Source organism: Marmota monax, unplaced genomic scaffold (genome assembly GCF_021218885.2).
Source record: "Marmota monax isolate L192 unplaced genomic scaffold, Marmota_monax_Labrador192_F-V1.1 WCK01_AAM20220418_F8-fsc00096, whole genome shotgun sequence".
NCBI classification, from domain to species: domain Eukaryota; kingdom Metazoa; phylum Chordata; class Mammalia; order Rodentia; family Sciuridae; genus Marmota; species Marmota monax.
The window spans coordinates 2,196,536-2,218,999 of record NW_026695236.1 but is presented as its reverse complement, the minus strand read 5'-3'; the positions used below and the strand labels follow the sequence as shown (position 1 = coordinate 2,218,999).

General features: G+C 36.5%; 1 protein-coding gene and 1 long non-coding RNA gene across 3 annotated transcripts in view; one reads left to right on the top strand and one right to left on the bottom strand.

Annotated features, from left to right (window-relative positions):
* Positions 1-19,851, bottom strand: part of Ctsc (cathepsin C) — a 43,708-nt gene extending 23,857 nt beyond the window's left edge. Inside the window, exons 1-4 of one of the 2 annotated variants that reach the window (XM_046439344.2) lie at positions 19,575-19,851; positions 17,713-17,858; positions 12,901-12,985; positions 8,703-11,295 (exon numbers count right to left, since the gene is read on the bottom strand). In XM_046439344.2, the coding sequence (XP_046295300.1) occupies positions 11,285-11,295; positions 12,901-12,985; positions 17,713-17,858; positions 19,575-19,746 (414 nt within the window). In that variant the 5' untranslated portion in view covers positions 19,747-19,851 and the 3' untranslated portion in view covers positions 8,703-11,284. Of the gene's footprint in view, positions 1-8,702; positions 11,296-12,900; positions 12,986-17,712; positions 17,859-19,574 lie in introns of those variants that run through there. The other variant, XM_046439343.2, reaches the window with a different exon arrangement.
* An 18-nt stretch (positions 19,852-19,869) lies between these two features.
* On the top strand, positions 19,870-21,505 carry LOC124089335 (uncharacterized). Its single transcript, XR_006850711.2, has 2 exons — positions 19,870-20,075; positions 21,289-21,505. It is a non-coding gene; the product is annotated as an uncharacterized LOC124089335 (long non-coding RNA).
* Positions 21,506-22,464: the final 959 nt, after the last annotated feature.

Here is a 22,464-nt window from a genome sequence, read left to right as displayed (position 1 = left end):
CTGGGAAAACTGGAAATCCATATGCAACAAAATGAAACTGAATCCCTTTCTCTCACCATGCACAAAAGTTAATTCAAAATGGATCAAGGAGCTTGATATCAAATCAGAGACACGCTGTCTGATAGAAGAAAAAGTTGGCTACGATCTACATACTGTGGGGTCGGGCTCCAAATTCCTCAATAGGACACCCATAGCACAAAAGTTAATAACTAGAATCAACAAATGGGACTTACTCAAACTAAAAAGTTTTTTCTCAGCAAAAGAAACAATAAGAGAGGTAAATAGAGAGCCTACATCCTGGGAACAAATCTTTACTCCTCACACTTCAGATAGAGCCCTAATATCCAGAGTATACAAAGAACTCAAAAAATTACACAATAAGAGAACAAACAACCCAATCAACAAATGGGCCAAGGACCTGAACAGACACTTCTCAGAGGAGGACATACAATCAATCAACAAGTACATGAAAAAATGCTCACCATCTCTAGCAGTCAGAGAAATGCAAATCAAAACCACCCTAAGATACCATCTCACTCCAGTTAGATTGGCAGCCATTATGAAGTCAAACAACAACAAGTGCTGGCGAGGATGTGGGGAAAAGGGTACACTTGTACATTGCTGGTGGGACTGCAAATTGGTGCAGCCAATCTGGAAAGCAGTATGGAGATTTCTTGGAAAGCTGGGAATGGAGCCACCATTTGACCCAGCTATTCCCCTTCTCGGTCTATTCCCTAAAGACCTAAAAAGAGCATGCTACAGGGACACTGTTCATGGCAGCACAATTCACAATAGCAAGACTGTGGAACCAACCTAGATGCCCTTCAATAGATGAATGGATAAAAAAAATGTGGCATTTATACACAATGGAGTATTACTCTGCATTAAAAAATGACAAAATCATAGAATTTACAGGGAAATGGATGGCATTAGAGCATATTATGCTAAGTGAAGCTAGCCAATCCCTAAAAAACAAATGCCAAATGTCTTCTTTGATATAAGGAGAGTAACTAAGAACAGAGTAGGGTCGAAGAGCATGAGAAGAAGATTAACATTAAACAGAGATGAGAGGTGGGAGGGAAAGGGAGAGAGAAGGGAAATTGCATGGAAATGGAAGGAGACCCTCAGAGTTATACAAATTACATACAAGAGGAAGTGAGGGGAAAGGGAAAAATAATACAAGGGGGACAAATGAATGTCAGTAGAGGGGTAGAGAGAGAAGAGGGGAGTGGAGGGGAGGGGAGGGGGGATAGTAGAGGATAGGAAAGGCAGCAGAACACAACAGACACTAGTATGGCAATATGTAAATCAATGGATGTGTAACTGATGTAATTCTGCAATCTGTATGTGGGGTAAAAATGGGAGCTCATAACCCACTTGAATCAAAGTGTGAAATATGATATATCAAGGACTATGTAATACTTTGAACAGCCAACAATAAAAAATTAAAAAAAAAATAAAGAAATTAAAGATGAAATCAGAAAAAGAAAAAAAGAAGAAGAGTGACTACCAGAGGCTGGGAGGTGGGGAGACAAGCGCGATAGGAAGAGGTTGATTAATGGGTACAAAATTACAGCTAGATAGAAGGAACAGGTTCTAGTGTTCTACACAGAACACTACCACACAGCACAGAGAGGGGACCATCGCTAACTATAATTTATCATATATTTCAAAGTAGATAGAAGGGAGGATTTTGAATTTCCTTACTACAAAGAAATGCTAAACCTTTGAAACGATGAATATACTGATTTAACAGTTACATATTGTACACATGCACTGAAATATCACACTGTACGCAATACACACGTACAATTATTATGTGACAATGAAAAATAAAATTAAAAATTAAAAAAAAATATCAAGAGCAGAAGCACCACAGGAAAAAATGAAAACAAAGAATTGGGAGATTCCACCATTATAGATATAATTTTCTCAACATCTTTTCAATGTACCTAACCCACTATTGATACCAAAATTAATGAGCAAACTCTTCTCATGCTGATTGTGCATGATGCTATTATATAAAATGAAAACAATTGCAAATGTGTCAGAGATGCATTTTACATTAGTTGAAAATACAATTGATTGATCAGTATCTCACTGACCCCAGCAAATACCTTCTCAGTGTGCAAGATAAATGAGTAAAAATTTAAAAAAAATCAAGTACAATTTATGTTAAAGAATAACAACTATTTTTTCATAAGGAAAATGTTAATGTCTTTTTGAAACAACATGACAATAAAGTGTGCCCTCTCACATAAAGAAAAGCAAAAAAAAAAAAAAAAAGAACAGAGTGGCTGTTCAGCTGGCTCGCAGTAACTCCAACCAAGGCAATGATCTATCCAACTCTTCTTTTCCACTCAGAAAAGACTTTCATTAGATAACTATAAGAACAAATGAAAGGCTGGGAATGTAGCTCAGTAGTAGAGCAAACTTCTAGCATGCATGAAGGCTTGGGTGTGAACCCAGCACTGCAAAAAACAAAACAAGTGACAAAAGTTTTCTATAAAACTATGAGGATATGTTGATTATGAAAGAGCTCAGTTTCGGCTAACTTGATTACTAACTTCTCCCTACTTTATTTCACTGATAGGACCTTTTGTCATATTTCACTGTTAACACTGATAAATAACTATACAGCGATAGAGCCAGGATTTGAACTCAGATGTTTGGCCCCAGAGCCTCATCGCCTTCATGTAGTAACATATCCCCACTGGGGAGTAGCAAATAAGCAGAATGAGAGCACAGCATATGGAAGGCACAAAGGAAAAATGACACACCATATTTCTACAAAGAGCAACTGGGACATAAGCAATTCATGCTCTGACTCAATTTAATGGAACTCTTTGTTGAACTTTGTGCAAGATTTTACTAGGCCTTAGTTCTATCATCTCTACAAGAAAAGTAGGGAAAAAAATACCCTCAAAGGCATAGATATAGCAATTCCACGATCAAGTGCAGGTTTGTAAACATTTTCAAGAAAGGCCAGATAGCAAATACTTCAGGCTCTGCATAGTGTCACATCTATACAACTCTGCCATTGTAGAGCAAAGACTAAACATGAACAAACTGGCACAGATTCAGTAGAGTCAGTTATGTCTCAATAAAACATTTATTTACAAAAATAGACAGTAGGTTGGTTTTAGCTATAGAGGCTATACTTTCTGCTGATCTAATCTAATGGAGGCTACTTTACTTGTTTGCAGAGGTTGGCAAACTTCTTATTTTAAGGGCGAAAAAGAAATCATATTTCAGACTTGCAGATTAAAGGCCTTTAGCTACTCAATTAGGCCACAACAATATAAAAGGTACATAGGGAATACATAAATGAATGAGCAAGACCAAGTGCTAATAATACTTTTTACTGGAACAGGTCTGTAGATTGGCATCCTCTGGTTTAGAGGAAAGTGAACAGAGACAGTGAGCTGTAGTTTGTGGCAGCCACGTTACTCAGCTGGAATGGTGAGTTTCACTATGACTATTTTCAGCTTATATAGTATTTCAGGATGTTACTCAAGTAGAGACACATCATATTGAACCTAGGGCCTCAAACATGTGAGGCAAGTACTCTAATATTGAACCACACTCTCCAGTCCTAAAGTTATATTTCCATAGCTCAAAAATAACCTAATATTGTCGGGTTCATGCAATGTACCCTGTACCCTCTAGGGTTTGATGGTGTGTTTCTCTTTAGCAATGATTCCTGATCATATTCTTGTTTCTTCTACTGGATGTTAGAAATACAGGAGAGGAAAGGCTAAGACACTGCTCCCTCCCACCTCTGTTGAGAAAGAAATCTGACAATGTTTTAAGAATTCTTGTGATTTTCCTTATAGAAACCATCCCCCCTTCCCTTTCTTTCGCTCACACACACATACAATACTATACACAGGAAGCCACTCATTGCAGTACAACAGAAATGTTAACAGAAACAAGATTTTAAAAAATCACAAAAAAGTTTGAAAATATAAAATAAGTACACAGTATCAACTCAAAGAAATATTACATATCATTTTAAGTAATTCATGAGTGCTATAGGAAGGAGGTAAACAAACAGGCTGGAGAGACCTGTCTGTTGCTATATACTGGAAAAGCATCATGCTTATATATTGCTAATGGCTGCTTTGGGGTTATGATTATATTTTCTTATGCTTTATATTTATAAATTATATTTATATTATGCTTTTGGGTTAAAGGTTCTTGGAAAAAATGAAATCTATAAAGGTGGTTGAACTAGAATTTATAACCAAAGATTACTCTACTCAGACAGTATTCCCAGTACAATGCTTTATTTCTTTGTACACTTGTGTCTTCTCACAAAAAGCTAGAGAGACAATTACTAAAGACACTGAGGGGAGAAACCCAAAAACTATGCAGCAAAAGCTTATACCCCAAAGAGACTTCTTCCTATATTCTTTGAGGCTCACAAAAATCTCTTGGAATAACAAGCATTATCCCTTTAATGAAGAAAAGATAGACATGCAAAGATACAAAATGAGAGGATTCAAATATGTTTCCCAGGTCATGAAGATCATTGCTTTTCAGTATATCCTGTTCTTAAAAAAAGTTTCAGAAGATTAAATAGACTCAAGTCAGGTTCAAATGTTTGCCTAATGCCCTGTAAAGGCTGCCTAAACTTTCTAGCAGCCCAGGCTTGGATCACTTCAATACAATCTAGTTCTGCCACTTGCTGGGCAAGTGATCCTAAACTAGACTTGTCCTGTCTGAACTTTCAGTTTCCTCATCTATAAGATCAGGGCTGATAATAACAGACTCCATCTCATAGGTGGTATTTTTAACTCATTTAATTTTCACAACAGCCTATGAGGTTGTACTTTCCACACAGAAACAGGCACTGTGATAACAGGATTTTTCATGTATTCCATACCTAGCAAACTGTCTAGAGCTTGGAAGAAATTAATTCTTGAATGAGTGAATAAGCAAAGTGAGTAATAGAAGAGAAAGAACAAATGCCCTTCCCATTTCAATACTAACACAAGAAACTGAAATCAGATAAGAAGTTATAATTAGGTGTTGTGATGCCAACATATCATAAGAGACCCAAATTATAACTCATAACAAGACTTCAGAATTGCCAGTTTTCCTCTCCTGATCTGTTCCAAAATTTCCCTTTGAGCTTCCTGACCATACATCCTTACATCTGTGGTTTTGCTCAAAATCAACAAAATCAGGCAAATAGTTCTTAATCTAGACCCATGCTTTATTTATAAATAATAATCCTTTAAAATACTACAACTTTGTTTGTTGTTATAACTAAAATCCTGAAATATACTAAAAATGGTATCCATTTGTATGTCACTTCTGTTACATTAAATTGATGGAATTATTTTATCTTTAAAATTAATTTTATATTATTCTATAGTTTTCACAAACTGAAGTAATTTTTTTAGAAGGTGAAGTTATTCTATAAAAGGTAGGGAAGGTTTGCAGTAACAGGCCATGACAGGCCTGTTCAGGGCAATATAACTTACTACAAAAGAGACATTTCACAGTTCTGAAGCCTTGAACTGGAAGCACTGTTCACTGTACCTGTTACTTTCTTGATCTGAATGCTCCCAAGATATTTGTCATTTTCCTGCTACTGTGAAATTTGATGTGGTTTTTGACATGATCATGAATTTGTAAGTTGAAGTTTTAGCCACACTATCCAGCTGTAAATGCAGCCAATTTTTTTTTTTTTTCCAAAGAGTTTTCATTTATATAAACATCAGTCTCTAAAGAATGCTTTGGACAGATGAAACAATTCAAGTTTCCATTCATTTATGCCAATTCCTACTACAACAAATAGATAATTTCCTAAAATGTGATGAAGCTCCCAAGCACTTAAGATTAGAAAATAACTATGATTCATTAACTATTCATTTGCTTCTTCAAAATTACCAGTAAGCTGTCAAACATTCTTGAAATCTCATTTTATAAATTTCCCAATTATTTTTATGAACTATCCAATTAGACCTACATGGTATTGGGACACCCCACCACCACCACCACACACACAAATAAGTAACTTATTTATTCTAGATCTCTTTCTCCACTGTTTTTGACACATAGGAGGGTAAAAAACAAATCACTTAAACCTCATTCCACTACTTTCCTGGCGAAAGTGATAGTTAGCAAATATTCAAACATTTGTTTTATGAAACACACTGGCTAGGGGGCAGGGGCAATTTAGTAAAAAAGACTTTGCCCTTTAAATTCTAGTTCTGTCACTTATTTACGTATCCTTGAACAAGCTAAAACTAGTGAGCCTCAATCTCTTCATTTGAAACGGGGATGATATCAGCAACTGATACTAACTCACTGGATTGTTATGAAGGGTAAAGATATTAAAATTTGAAGAGTTTACATAGAACACAAACAAGTAACAATAAAAAATATTACCATCTATTGCTATGTGGGGTACAAAGCTGTTTAAGACACCATTGATGCAGTCAAATAATTTCTAGGCATTCAAATATCCCAACTGTCAACAAACTGAGCTGTTGACAGTGGGGCCTATCCTATCAGGCATTGGTTTCCAAAAGGAGGTAAAATGAGGGCCACTGGAACAATGGGAAAAAGTATTATATTTTTTATTTATATTTTTGATAAAAAGCTGAAAAACGACTTCCACTATTATTTAATATAAAAATCAAGGTTGATGCTCCCAGTCAGTTCCACTATCCAAGGTTCACTTTCACTGTTATTATTGTGCTAGTAAATAAAGTACCTACAAGATGGTTGGGACATGGCATATTCTTTTTTGTTCCTGCTTTAACTGACATAAATATCTGATTTCATAAAGCTAACCTTCACAAAATGAACAAGTGGCTTAAAATATATTTGCAAAGAAAACAGGATCTGCAAATACTAATGATGTAAACATAAATGTTCACTTGCCCTAAGTATAATATGTTCTGTTAGTCTTGTTTAGAAAGTAGATGTGTGAAATGGCTCCAGGACTAGGATATTCACTTTGGAATGCCATTCTTCCAGAAAGTAAATGTTTCAGTTAAAATGTCTATTAAATTGTTACCATTGCTAGTGCAAACCAGTGACTCTCCTAAAAACTCTTCAAAAGCCATGACACTTTCATATTTTTAAAAAGGTGGTGTCAAAAAAAACTGAATGGAGTTGCCTTAAGTTCTAGCTACTCAGGTAGCTGGATCCCTTGAGGCCAATCTGGGCAAAATTGGTGAGACTCTATCTCAAGTAAAATACAATTGCTTATATACTATTGGTGGGGATATAAAATGACACAACTACTTTGGGAACTCACTTGACGTGATTTAATAAGGTTTAAAAATGTCTTTTGTTCTTTTTTTAAATCCCTTATTTAAAAGATTTTAAAATACATTAGAAAACTGTGTTCAAACACTGAAAATTTAGTCATGGAAACTATTTATTGGTAGTAGATTCTAACATTGATTTGGAAATTAAAATCATAATGAAGCATATTTTACATTGCTTTCAAATGGTATCATCATGAAATTTTTTTAGTAGGGTAATTTTGTGACATTAACAAATAAAATATTTAATATAACCATTAAATATTTAATATTTCCTATTATTTAAAAAACATTGGTTAATATTTCATGTGTACAATTTTTAAATATATTGATAAATACTGTGGAACTCATAAAAGTTTGGACCATACATGTAATCCATCACAGTGATTTACTACTTCAAAAAAGAACACCTTTAATGAAGTACAATGATTTAATGATAAAAGATATGGAAATACAAAATCTGAGTAATATTTGAAAACAAAAAAAAAGTCTACTCAATCTTTTACCATTTGTTTACTGCAGATATCTACCTAAGTACAAATTAACCAGTCTAATTGGCTACCAGGTCTTTAGAACAAGCAAAAGCTGCTAGACAGCAACAAGAAAAAAAGTGAATTTTACCAAGTTGTTTTTTTGCCAAACCCCTCCCAGAGCACCATCTTTCCTCAGAAAGAAGCCAACTTCCCTAAGTCAGTTCCGAGAACTAGCTTTGCCTACTAATAAGACTGAACTGTTTATTTAAAAAGTTGAATTTTAATGAATTACAAAACTGCCAGGAAATCCTTATAGTAGCTGCAACCAAATAATATCCAGCATTTTACCAAAAGAAATTGATAGTTGGCTTTATACGTGAGAATGAAGATCTTAAGTTTGATTATTCCTAGTGCGAAGATATTCCATTTAAGCCAAAATACTTATTTCAGAATTAGTTAAAACAGTCACTTACCACTCAGCAAAGCAGCCCAAATCCCTGGGTTCATCCCTCATTTACTTGCTCACAAACTTCTAACTTGTGAAGTTGGAAGAAATCTTGAGTTCATCTAATGTATTTCCTAGGTCTTGCTCCTCACCATAGTTGACAGAGGTGACAAGAACCTGCAGCCTTCCAGGCTAATTCAAATTGTCATTTCTATAGGCTTCAGGGAACCACTGCAGCCAGAAAACTCACTTTCTCTTGACAACTGAGTTTTCCCTAGTTCTGAAAGTTAGAACTTTTACTGTTTTTTACTTGGAGATGTATAGTGCCCTCTTATGCCTCAGGAATATTAAATCATAAATAAACAGAATAAAATTTAAAAGTCTAATCTCTTTTCCACTAAGTCATTCAACAAATATGTCCTGAGGTTCCACCCGAGTCTCTAAGGACATAAAGGTAACACTTTCAGAAACATCAATAAAAATAACACCAGGATGTATTGCTCAATTTTTTTTCTAAATTTATTGAAGGCCTGTTATTTTCACATATTGCACTATACATGGAGAATAAAATGGTTAGTAATACAGAGTTGATCCTTGCATAATGGACTTTAAGACCAGAAGACAAAGCAGACAATTATGACAGAGAAAGCTAAGCATTATTACATTGTAACACATATCTACAAATTTGTTGTCACTAATTCTTCTTTTTCATAATCCATTTATAAGCTAAATTACTCAGAGAAATAAACAGAAACATTTAATAATTTTTTAAAATTTCACATTAAATACATTCTACAATATGTACATCAAATTGAAAATATACAACTTTTAGATCTTTGGAGGTAGGCAACCTGAAAATGTTTTTTAGAGCAGAGTACTAAAAAAGTTATAGCACCATTCCCAAATATGTTCTAGGATTCAAGAGAACTGATTCTTTGTAAGCTGGTATTACTCGTAAAAAGTCTGCAAAAAGAAAAAGGAAATGTGGTTTATTTTCAAGAATCTATGAAGTTCTGTGTGCATTAGGTGCTGAAAATATTGAAGGTTAAATACAGACTTTCAGCCCAGAAGACGATGAAGACATTCTATCAAAATATTCTGCTATAATAGGTATGAGATGAGAGAAATCTGCAAAGTACAATGGGGACCAAGGTAACAGAGCTTCTCCTGTTAATGGAGATAGCTGGGGAGGTGGCATCAGGTCCTCAGTGATAAAGCACTGATCAGGTCCAAAGGCAGGATAGAAAAGAATGTCTGATAGATACAGTTAGCTATACTGTTATAGCAGACCAGTTCCTCTCCAACAGTATAAAATTGTCATCATTATTGAAAAACTACTATCTAGGGAGATTTTTATCTATCTAAGACAAAATGTAGGGGAAAAGTCTTTCTAGATACTACAGATTAGGTGTAGCCCCACATTTTAGGTGTAGCCCCACATTTTAGATCAAATGGGCTCTAAACCAAATGAGGAGGAAATGAGTATACTGTTTAGCAGGAAACAGCTAAAAGTTAACAATCAGTATGAACAATAGTGTAATTAAGAGAAGTCTATTTGGCAAGGGATTTTATTTGTATTTAATTTGAAGTTTAAAAGCTCTCTTTTCAACTTTTGAAGGTACAAAAGAAAAATAAGGTTAAGATTTTGTCCCTAAGTCTAGCTTGGGCGAGAAAGCTAGCAGCTCATGGGAAGGAATGCTAAATCTCAAAGGGAATTGCTCTTAAAGACTCCAACAAAAGCCAATGCAGCTATTCTACTCCATTCAACTAACATTCATGATGCTTACATGCTGGAATCCATCAGAAAATCTACCCAAATGTGACTCTAAGTATTATTTACTCTATTGTGAAATGGTTTTTCTTTTAATTTTTAGTTCTAGGGGTATCCTTAGGCTTGAAAGATTAGCTCTAGCATTTTACAGTTGGAAGCTGTGTGAGCTTAAGTACTACATGACTACTTTTTCCTATCCGTAAAACAAAATTAGTACTATCTATATATTTTTTTAAAAAATTATACTATGTCAAGTTCTTAGTACAAAGCAGGCATCTAATCAAAAAGGGTCGGGTAGGGAGTAAGTGTGAAAAGGCAAAAAAAAAAAAAAAAAAAAGCTATTAACTAAACACATTTTCTTAGTTCTGGCCAGAGATACTTACTGCAGTTCTACATACAGTCTACAGGACATTCTTCAATAGCATGGCTTGTCTGAGACAATCTCTTTTTCTCCTCCTTTAAATATGTCCTCCAAAAAACTACCTTCCCTTCAATAACTTATATCTATGCATCTTTTTTGTTGGGGGGGTGGGGTGGCGGGGCGGGTACTGAGGATTTAATTCATGGAAAATTGACAACTGAGCCACATCTCCAGCCCTACTTTGTATTTCATTTAGAGACAGGGTCTCACTGAGTTGCTTAGTGCCTTGCCATTGCTGAGGCTGGCTTTAAACTCCCAATCCTCCTGCTTCGGCCTCCTGAGCCACTGGGACTACAGGCATGGGCCATCACAACCAGCTACATCTGTGCATCTTAAGAGATCCTGAAACCTTATTTTCTCCCTACAATAGATTCTGCGTTCCTCAGGTTAAATAGAGGACGAGAAGGCACTCAGCAGAGGCAACGGAATTGTGAATAAAATCTGTGCTGTCAATGAAACAAAACACAAATTTCAAATCCTGACCAGTTTGGAAAAAAAAAAAAAAATCATTTCAACAGAAAAGTATTCAAACAGAAAAAAAAAAAATTAACATGTTCCATATTGTTTTATTAAAAAACTGAACAGTGAAGCCACCTGAGACTTCCATCTCTTCCAGACCTTTCTTTTCCTGTGTAGGTTCTGGTTGTTCACATTCCATTATGATGATTACTGCTTTCCCAGGAAATGTTCAGGAGGGCAGCTGCCTTGGAGGTAGGTCACCAGGACTCCTCTGCATTTTACATGCAATAAAGACTCCAGAAGGGGCTGTAGCTGCACAGGCCTCTGCTAGCTGCCAGAGGTAGGTCCACTGCTGCATGCTGCTCTGCCTTTTAGACCCAAAGTCTGTTCTTGGCTGTGGTTTTAAAAGAGCCCCACAGAGAGGCTCTATTTAATAACTATAAAACAATAAAAACTAGGGTTACAAGCCAACAGGAATCACACTGTCTCTTAATAATACTTAATTACATTAATTTCTGTTAAGTTAAATAAAACAAAACTAATAGAGATCCTTGTTATTTTTTAATGCTCTTTAAGACATTTAAAGCTGCCATTCTCAAGCTCAGTGCTTAAGCAAAATCTATTATGCATGCAGCCAACATGCTTAAGAAGCACATGTATCTGAAAGTAACTGCCACTTCAAAAACAACATAATTTTGAAGTATACCTAAGAAACAGGCTAAGTTCTGATAACTTAGACACACAACACATATCTCTTACAAATGCTAAATGTAGGCTTAGTGCTGCTTAGATCCATGTCTAGGTCCTAGGATCTTTATCCCATATTCAGAACAAAATGCGAAGGTTCATCTTTTCTACTGGCAGATGTGTCTCCCTAACTAAGAGTGAAGAGGTTTAAGACAGCATTTCATAAACTATATTTTGAGCGTACCTTGTTTTCATTTTTTCGGGGGGGGGGGGCAGTAAACCTATTTGGGAAAAGTTTCCTATTTTATTTTCCTCCTCAACTATCACTTAGATATATATTAAAATTCTGAGAAGTTCTCAAATAAAGAAAACTAATAGTTCTAATCTAACTCAGGTGCCAGAAAAAAATTAAGAAACAGCTTATTAGTTTCGGCTCTCTGCTCACTTTGATCTGTCAATAACCACTGCCTGAAACAAGCTTTAAAACCTGACAAGATGAAATGACATAATTGAGGAGCAATCCCTACCTAGTAGATGTGTGTGCCACAGATGGTCCATTATAAAGTGAAAACAGTAATATGAGATGAAGCTATGAAACTTTCAATACTTATCCCCAGTTCCCTCTTTTTTTTCTATCTCACTCTTAGTACTTAAGAGCCAAGGAAAAGGGGAAAGAGTATTACTTTTAAACATAAGGAAGGGTAAGTCCCTATCAACTTTAACCATCAATCAAATTCTAATCAAAATTTTAGACATCTAAATTTATGGCACTAGTGTGGGCAATGATTTAAATCTCTGCTCTGCAAATGGGAGAACTGAAAGAGTGAAAAAGTTCTTCTTCTCCTCCTCTTCCTAGTCAATATTGTTAATTTCTTAGTACAAACCAGTTTTTAAAAGATGAGTGATATCTCACAGGAATGTCAATTTCTCTGAATCACCTTCTACACTCATGTGGCCTCACTTGGTTCTCCCTTGAGGGAGTCTTTCAAGAAAAGAATAAGCAACCTGAGGCAGCAGCATAACTACTTTTAAAATGTGAAGTGAACTTTAGCCAACCTTTTCTTTAACAGGATCTCTATCTTTTTAAATTCCTATCTACTTAAGTTACAAGTATCATTCTGGAATTTGAGGTGTGCAAACAGAACACATGAGAATGAAAAATAACACATAAGAAAGTGCAGGCAAGTTTGAAGTATAAGATAAGCAGGCTCAAGCAAGAAATCCATAAGAAAACCATAATCTCTCCAGACTGACTCTCTCTGATGAATAAATAGACATTTATTTGCATAAGCCACCAGGGAAGAGGGGAAGCTGGCTTTTAATAACAAAGTTAAAAATATTTCAGTAGAGCTCACCCAGTTTGTTCCTCAGATGTGGCAAATCATATATCCCCACAGTTCCCAGATGCATGAACAACTGACTGATTAAATCAGTCACATCCTATAAAGAGTTTACAGTGGCAAACTGAGTCATGTTGAAATTAAAGCATCATCAAGAAAGTTAACATAAAATAGGCATGCATTAAGTGCTAAATTTCTGACATTTTCCCTCAATTGAAACATTCTTCATAGTAAACCCAAAGTGTTAAAAAATAAATAAAATCCTGAGCTTGATATACTGAATCTATAATTTTAAAAGTACACCTACCTCAAAAATAACTCTTCTGAGATCATTGTATCTTAAAAATGAACCCAGAGAGCAGTCTGAAAAAAATGGTTCATAATTCCCTAGTCCTTTATTGTGGAAACATGATTGACAAGATCACCAGTGCACAAAGTGGGCACTTAAATCTTCTGATAAAATCATTCAACATTCTTGTTTTGAAAGCCATTTGCTCTGGAAACAACTATGGCAGTGTTTTGGTTTTTGTTTTAGCTTATGCTTCTATTAAGATTGGAAGGTCCCCAACAAGAGCTCAATTAGAAATCAGTAAAATTAGTTTGACTATTACCAAATAACAATTTTAGTCATTATGAATCTCATTTCCCTCCTGTGAATTTTCTTTGAATTTAGAGTAGCTTAATCTTCAAAATAAAATCTGAGTTCCTTCTCTACAGCTCTGTTTTCCAGTTTCTTTTCCTGCCTCAGAGAAAGTGCAATGAGAAATAGTAAAAGGTTAGAAAGCCTATTCAACTTGAGGGCATTCTTCGACGATCAGTTTGTTTCCCATGACTTTCTTCCTCTGGGCAATTTGGTAGAGAGTTTGGATGTTGTACCCAGCAACTTTATATATGCTGGTCAAAAAAAAATATATAAAGTATATAATAGCTTAGAACAAAGGAAAAAGTCACTTATCCACCTATCACATAAAGTCAGGCAAAATTAGGCATTTTTATATTCTGCTTGTTTATTTGTTGTTGTTGTTGTTATTGTTGTTGTTGTTGCACTGTGATATTATATTGGAGCTTGGCTATATGTAATATGCAGATATTTTAAATAGGTTCAAATCTACCAGAGAACAACAAGTACAACCAAATGGCTAAAGCTATTAAAATCTGATAGTCTTAAAAACTGACTTGCAGAGTACTGTCATCTGTTTAGGCAAGCAGTGTTTTAAAAAAATGCCTCTAAGAATTTTCCATTTTGACACAGACCCAATTAATCCCTATTGTTTCAGTGCTTAGGAAAATGCCTAGATAGATCCTAAATTTAGAATTTGTAACCCCCATAAAATGTTCAGATAATGGAATGCCTGGAAATAAAAAGATGGTTTAAAAATATATACCTAGTATTTCCTGTTCAACTTGAACTGTGCAAAACTGTTCAACATCAAGATTTATTTCCTTCTGAGCTTGCATCTATCTTGAAGTCATGTGCAAAGAAAAAAAGATAGATCATCCCAAATCCATCAAATTTTCAAGCAATTAAAATCAAGTAAGAAAGATTTAGGAATCTCATACCATGAAAAATGCTCATCTTCCAGATGAGATTTGAATACAGAAAACTTGAATAAAGAAAGTTCCTAGAAATAAGGGTGGCATCTAATCACTTCCCCGCTAGAATGCAGAGAATGGGGAGGACAATGTGTCTACTACTATGCTTCAGGATACCTAAGGGAGCAGATGATGCAGCAGGAGCCTAACAGAATGCCCTGCATGTGTCACTTACTCCTCAAAATCTGCCAGAAATGACACTTAGAAGCAATCGGAGGAAAGCACACCTAAAGAAGGCAAAGGGACATAGTCTGGTATGAGCGGAGAGATCTGGAAATCCACTTGATTTGTAGAATAATAATGTATAGAGTAACATGGCAGGTGTACATGGTAAAAATTTGTCAGATATATCCAACGTCTTGGGTTGAAAAGATGCTATAGTTTACATAAGACACTTAAAATCAAATAGCAAATACAATTTAACTTTTAATGATTCCTCATTTTAAAAAATTAGTTTTAGCTGGGGGTATAGCTCAGTAGTAGTATATTTGCCTGGCATGTACACATCCCTGTGTTCAAGCCCTAGTACCACAAAAAATAAATTAATTTCAAGAGATATTTTATAAGCCTGTAGGAAAGATCCAACTTACATATTAAATAGGCTTGTTTTTCTTGAATTACACATCCCTCCCACTCTGGTTTGCCAGCACATTGTAGGAAATACCCCGAGGCTTGGTAAAATCCAGCAAGATTTAAATTAACAAATCTCACCAAAAGTGCTTGATTTTCCTATTATCTGAAGTAACTTGATCTTGTAATTTCTTAAATTTTTAACTGTTTCCCATCATACTTGCAGTTGTATTTACTAAAATAACATGGGGTTGTATTATTTTGCAAAAATATGTTTGCCTAGAACTACTTGATTAGGTTAAGATAGGTTTTAAAACAACAATCTTATGTATAGTCTACTCTGCTAATTGAAATTATGATTGTTGTCACAAGGCCCAACAACTGACTGGTTAGAGTAGTTGATTTTTCTGCAGGAAAATAAAACGTAGCCCTGATAATGATTCTGTCAAATGGGCACTTTAAACTCTATACAGCAAAATCAGCTGGATAGGGGAGCTCCCCTTCTGTTGTTACTTCTAAGAAGAGAATAGGCTTTTGTTGAACACCATCCTAAAGCATATGTTCAGGCAAGGTTCCACTGTAGCTGTCTAATCATTGACTAATTATCTGCCCATACATTGACTCTTTCCCACTTATGGTTGAGAATACTTTAACTGTATTTAGCTTTAAAAACTGGTTCTCTTTTGACCTAATGAGGCTCTGGCAAAACACCACATCTGCTTACACTGATTCAAAAAGTGTTCCAATTCCTCATTCAGCCATCAGGTAGTCAGTCCCTCTGTTTCTGATGAAAAAATACTGAGGGAAATTGCCCTTGTCTATTTCTGATTATTATTTTTTTTTTTTTTTTTTTAATTTTTTTTTATTGGTTGTTCAAAACATTATAAAGCTCTTCACATATCATATTTCATACATTAGATTCAAGTTGGTTATGAACTCCCAATTTTACCCCAAATACAGATTGCAGAATCACATCGGTTACACATCCACATTTTTACATAATGCCCTATTAGTAACTGTTGTATTCTGCTACCTTTCTGATTATTATGTTTTTGGTAATTAAATGGTGATTTTAGAAATTTCCCCACCAGCTTCTCCAATTCTACAGGACTGAAGAATGAGAAGTTTTCTAAGCCAAATGGGTAAACTCTTTACTCATCTATATCCTACTTCCCACCTCACACTGAATAATTTACTCAACTTAGTTTTTAATCAGGTCCCACTTTATCCATTTTGTAATTAATTAATTAATTAATTTTTGTGCACCAATTCTGTAGGTACTTTGATCTGGAGGCAAAGAACCTTTGAAGAAATGTGACAGAGTAAGAGGTCTAAAAAGCCCTAGGCTCATCAATACGCAGACCAAGAAATAAATTGATTGAATACATCTACCATAATATGGCAGCATTTTAAAAATTCACATAGTTATGGGTTTAAAAAAAAATTCATAGCACTTAGGGATGATATTAAAAATAGTTAGCAACTGGTCAAGCATGGGCTTCAATTAATCCAACAGACTGCTGGCCAACAATAGCCGACAGGCACAGCCCGATTCCCACCACTAAGTATCAGATCAGCCAATCCATTTGGAAAGAAATAACTTTTTCTTCTCTATCTCCTTTTCATTTTATTTATTTTTCATACTAAAGAGGGGCCCTTATTTAACAATTTTTGGAAGTTATTTTTTAAAAGAAATAAGCATGGTTTAGATAGAACACTATATCTTAGTAGTAAGTCACAACTCCTAGGAGAAATCACAACAAATTTAAAGGTTAGGCCTCTGCTACTGTTTCGTCTTTTGTCATTTGTAACAAACTCATTCCCCACTTTCCCACAGGTTCCTATAAAGGGTCAACATTTGCCAAATGCTCCAAAGGCTGTATACTTATCCCAAGAAAAATCTGTATTTAGACTCCATGTATAATGAGAAACAGCTAGTTTCAGCTAGCTTCAATTTACTTGAACCATTTAATACTCAGCTTACAGGAAAAGTTCCAACTTTTTCAGAACAACATATGGGATGGGCCATAAATCTGTACTAAATTATTTTAACCCAAAGTGTGCATGCAACTGGAAACAGTGTGTTTGAATGAGCAATAACTGTTCTTCTCTAGTGAGAGAAGAGAAAAAAACAACCTGGACTGGATGGTCTACCTTTTACTTTCATCAGCCTAATGAGCAGAGTAACTCCTATGCTGTTTCTTTGTCTTAGTATTAAAAAAAAAAAAAAAAAAATTCATATTAACACATACTACATTATATTAATTCGATATGTCATTTAGGTCAATTTCTCAGAGTCAATAAGCAATGATAAGAAAAACAGCCTAAACACCACGAAGATGAAATTTATAATAGCCTTATGTTTCCTACCAATTCAGTATAAAGCCAACAAGGCAACACTAAGAAATAAAGGTTTAGCAATAAAGAAAGTAAGCTGAGAATCATGTCCTACTGACCAAAATGCAAATGTAAATACTTTATACACATTCAATATAGATCAAGTATTGTTTAATCCTACTGAAGCCACAAGTTTAAAGTTGCAAAATTATGCTAACTTCTCTTGGAAAATGTGTATCAATACTGGTTATCCTGTTAACCTAAAACTAAAATTCCAGGGTATCCTAATCAGAAGAGGTTTTATATCTCAAAGCAGTAGAAACTAACCTTAAAGAAGGCAAACCACTTGTAGTCATTCAGCACAATCTCGAAGCCTTGGTTGTAAATGATGGTGAAATGTCCAGAATTGCCAAAGTCATCATATGCTGTATCCAATTTCTTAAGGTGCACCACTACTTTTTTTTCTGGTGGTCCTAGAGAAAAGAAAATGTACAACAAAGGAAAGTTATTTGAACTTCACAGGATTAAAAATATCTCTACTATTTAATTAAGCTGCTTTCCTTTCATGGAAAAGCATCCCTAAATTCAATCCCCCCATCCAAAAATCAAGGCAAAGAAAAATTTAATAAAAGGTACAAGGAGATAAAAAGACCAACCATCAAATAATGAAAAAGGATAATGTGCTAAGCCCAAGAAAAAACAGAAAATGGTCTATTCAAAGAAGAAATGGGGTATCTTTTTTACTCAGTGGCTCTAGAAATGAGAACCTCAGAACCTGAATCCTTCTAAATTAGGAGTGTCTTTAATTACTGGATTAAAGTCAAAGGTAGGTTTACTGTGAGGCTGCCTGAAAAGAGTTCAGTTGTGTCCATCTGGACATTCCCACACTTCAGGGAGTCTTCAGATTAATACTCTGAGTGGGAGACTGCATGTGACAGGGAAGTGTAAATCCTGATCTCCCTTCTGCCATCATCCCCAAGCTCAATTTATAAAAAGAAACAATGGTACACAGTGTCCAAGATTAGGAAAAGCCATATAGTCAACTGGAGTTAAACACTTCTTTTCTTTTCTTTTCTTTTTAAAGAGAGAGAGAGAGAGAGAGAGAGAGAGAGAGAGCGAGAGAGAGAAGAGAAGAGAAGAGAAGAGAAGAGAGAAGAGAGAGAGAGAATTTTTTAATATTCATTTTTCAGTTTTCGGTGGACACAACATATTTATTTTTATGTGGTGCTGAGGATGGAACCCAGCGCCCAACACATGCCAGGCGAGCACATTACTGCTTGAGCCACATCCCCAGCCTTAAATATTTCTTTTTAAAGAAATATTACTTGACAGTATCAGATTACTTGACAGACTTCCTTCTGCTAATGGGGAAACTACAGCTGAGAGCTCCACTCACTCTGCAAGTCACAGGGAGCAAGACTTTCAGCAGACCAGCAGCCTGTTGTCTGGGGGTTTTGTTTTTCCTCTTTTCTCTACTGGCTTCTTTTTTAAGGTTAGCCAAGTAACTGAAGCATATGTAATACCCCAGTGTATTCACACACTGGATATTTATTGTTCCAACTGCCAGGCACTGTACTTGGCTCAGGGCATTTCCAAATAATTATCAGGGAAAGTATTAAAGAAGAAATGAGCTTCTCTATACCTCCTTGAAGTACATGAAACAAAGAATGGTGCTAGAAATACTGAAGGACAAGAAGCATTACCACATGCCAAATCGAAATGGCTGGACATAAGAGTCCTTTCCCATAACCTCACAGAAAAAAAATATATATATATATTTTCATATCCTCAAGAGTCCTTGAGCTCATATATATTTTTTTTTCACCAATAGGATTTTGAAAAAACTGGCAGATTAGAAGGGGGAAACAAAAGACTGCAGTTGTGAACTCTATTCTAAACCAAAGCAACCAGATAAATACAAATATTAAGAGGAAGAAAAAGTTCGGGGGGGGGGGGAGGGGGAGAGTTGAGGTCCTGAAGAGTGTGCAGTTAGAAGTTCTCAGCAGTTCAAATTTAACTTCGCAGCGGTGGCCAAGAGAGTTACCCCAAAGGACCCAGAGTCCAGCCAGGATGTTCCAGCCACTCAGGAGCGCTGGCCGCCGTGTGGCCTTTGGGCGCAGAAACGGGCGACTGCGAGGAGTCCCGGGTCGGCGCGGCAAAGCGAGCGTCTGAGGGCGCCGGCGGCTTACCCATAACCGAGCAGTTGATGTCCCGCTGGGAACCGACTGGGCCCACCTGGAAGACCCAGGTGCCCAGCAGATCAGGGTAGGTGCAGTTAGCAGGTGTGTCGCAGCGCACGGTCCAGACACCGCAGAGGAGCAGCAGGAGGCCGGCGAGCAACGAGTGGGGCCAGGGACCCATGCTGGAGGGGCCCGGACAAGAGGCAAAGAAGAGAAGAGCCCAAGCGTGGCGGACTTGGAATCAGGCGACCCGGGTGGCTCGCGCTTTAAAATAGCCAGAAGCCCGGAAACCGCGGGCCGGCGGGGGGCGGGGTTACGGCACGGTGGGGGATCGGCGCGGGACACCCGGGTGGGCGGGGCCACCTTTCTCAGGTGGGTTTCGCCGAAGGCGCAGGTCCTCACCTGGCTGCGGCCGGACGCCAAACCAGAAAAACAAATGCTGACGGACGTTTCAATTTTTTGCACAATCGGTGACTTAAATAGGACCTAGTCTGGGCGGGGAGACAGAAGGTGAGAAGGAGGCCCAGAGAGAAGAGCTGGGAGGAGTGGAGTTCTCTTTTGCTTACTTTCCCTCTCTCTGAGGTCTAGTTGCCTGTTTATCAGCTATAAACTTTTTCCCCTCCGAAAAACTTCAGCACTCTGTTTGAAAACTCCTCTTTCTTCCTTTTTCCAGTTCTCACTTCTTTTAATATTCTCTTGATTTTCTTTGGTCTCCTGTTGATGATATTTGTCTATTTGCCTAAGGGAGAATTCAACTATAGTGCAAATTTGAGCGTTAAGTACCTCCCCACCCCCACCCCTCCGCCCAGTTTAACTGGATTTAGTTACATAAGGGGATCAGAGATTATATTGCTCAAGTTCTACTACTTTACACATGAAAAGCTGGAGGGCCAGAAAAAGGAAGTAGTTTGCCCAGGATGAGGAAGGAAGCTGATGTCCTGCCCAATTCTGGACTCTGGTGTGCCAATCTGATGGTCATTTGTTAGGTAGCCCTATTTTCAGGTGCCTCCTTGTTCTCCCCTGTGTGAGAGCTTCTCTGACTTTCTTGGCTGCTATGTGTAATTGGGCTCCTTTCCTCCACTGAGCCTCGGAGGTATCAGACCCTGTGGACACTCTGATGAACCAGACATACTTGAGTGTCCCTGCCCTCTCAGTTGCATGCATTCTTGTACCCATATAGCCACTTTTCCATCAGATTATAAACCTTCCAAGGTAGCAAGTCCAAATCATTCATTTATATCTCCCTGCAATCTTGTTTAAAACCACCAGGGATGTGTTCTTGAATGTTAAATGTTATCTTTATTTGTAAGCCTGAAACCCAAAAAGTAGTTGCCCTTGAAAGCTCATAGGTGAAATTGCTTTTTAATACCCAAACTACAAGGGCCAGTGTGTGGCCAACCTTTTATGAGGTAGCCAGAAGAAATATAAAAAGTAGAAAAGAAACATGCAAGGACAGGAAAACTAAACTTTAAAAGCCTTGGGCTAAAGTTCCTCATACTTTCACTCCCCGAGTCAGTTCTTTTTTCCTAGCCTATCACTTATGTTTTCTGGAAAATCTACAAGTCTTCATTGACAATCTTAAAGTTACTGGAAATTCACTCACTCTTTAAAATTGTCCTGTGCCCTATTAATTAGTCCACTATTACATGTATTTTTAGAACAGAGAAAGGAAGATATGCAACCTATAATAATGGGTCCTATCCCACCATTATCTATTGATCAGGTAATGGAGAAGACCTCAACTTAAGGAACTTGAGAATAGCCAGACCACCATAAACTGTCTTGTGATCACCACCAGACTGATGGCATTCCCTCATACCTTCCCATGGCCGTCCCTCACCAAATTTCCTTTAAAAAAGGAGACCAAGAACCCCCAAAGTCTCTCTTGCTGGTGAAAAATGTATTCCTTGCTTTCCTAAATAAATTTCTGTGACTCAATAGCTGAAGTGTGCTGGAATTCTTTTTTGTCATATATGTCAAGGACCCTGCCGTCCTGAATTGAGATCCCCTCTCTGAGACCTTCTTGGACCACCTTCAGTAACATGTATTTCTAGATTTTATAGACCTTTTAAGGATTAAAAACTGACATCTAATTACACTAACACTATTTAAAAATACACTAACAGAGTAACATTTCCTTCCTAAATCTCTGGGAAAGTGTGTCATTGTTAAACATTAAATTTTTTGCTAGATCATCAATATTTTAGAGCTGAGCCGTCAAGTTGGAAATTTTTTTGATACACGTAATTAGAATATTATACTTAATTGTGAAGAAAGTTTAAAACAGCTTTTATGCAATGAAGAACAAATAGAAAGGGATCTTGGAGACCTCTCAATGTAAGAGTCATTTAAAAACTGAGCAATGGAGAATTGAGACACTTGCTGAATGGCATATTGCCACTTAATGAAATTCAGGAAAAAAACTTGAATTGGGTATCTTCAAGTTACATTCCCATGAATTCAGTGTATGTTAAATTATATGAAATAAAATGTTTTTATATGCAAAACTGATTTGCTGCTAGGTTAATGTAATTGTAAGTAGGTTTAACAAAGGAAGCATTGCTTAGCAGTGGTTCTTGTAGTCCCAGGACCAATTCTTTGGAATTTGTTAGAAATGCAAATTCCTTAGACCTACCCCATACCTACCAATAAAGAAAATGTCTGGGGAGGTCCCAGCAATTTGTGTTTTAAAAACCCACTTCCAGAGGATACAAACTAAAGTTTGAGAATTACTGGTTTAGGAATAATTGGGATTCACACTTGAAATCTGACACTCAACAGCTGCTAAATCTTGACCTAAGTTGTTTTTCTTCTTTTAGTGCCTTGGGTTTTTTGTCTATTAAGTGTACATAATTATATCTCCTATGACTACTTTATCTGGTTTTAAAAAGACTAAATG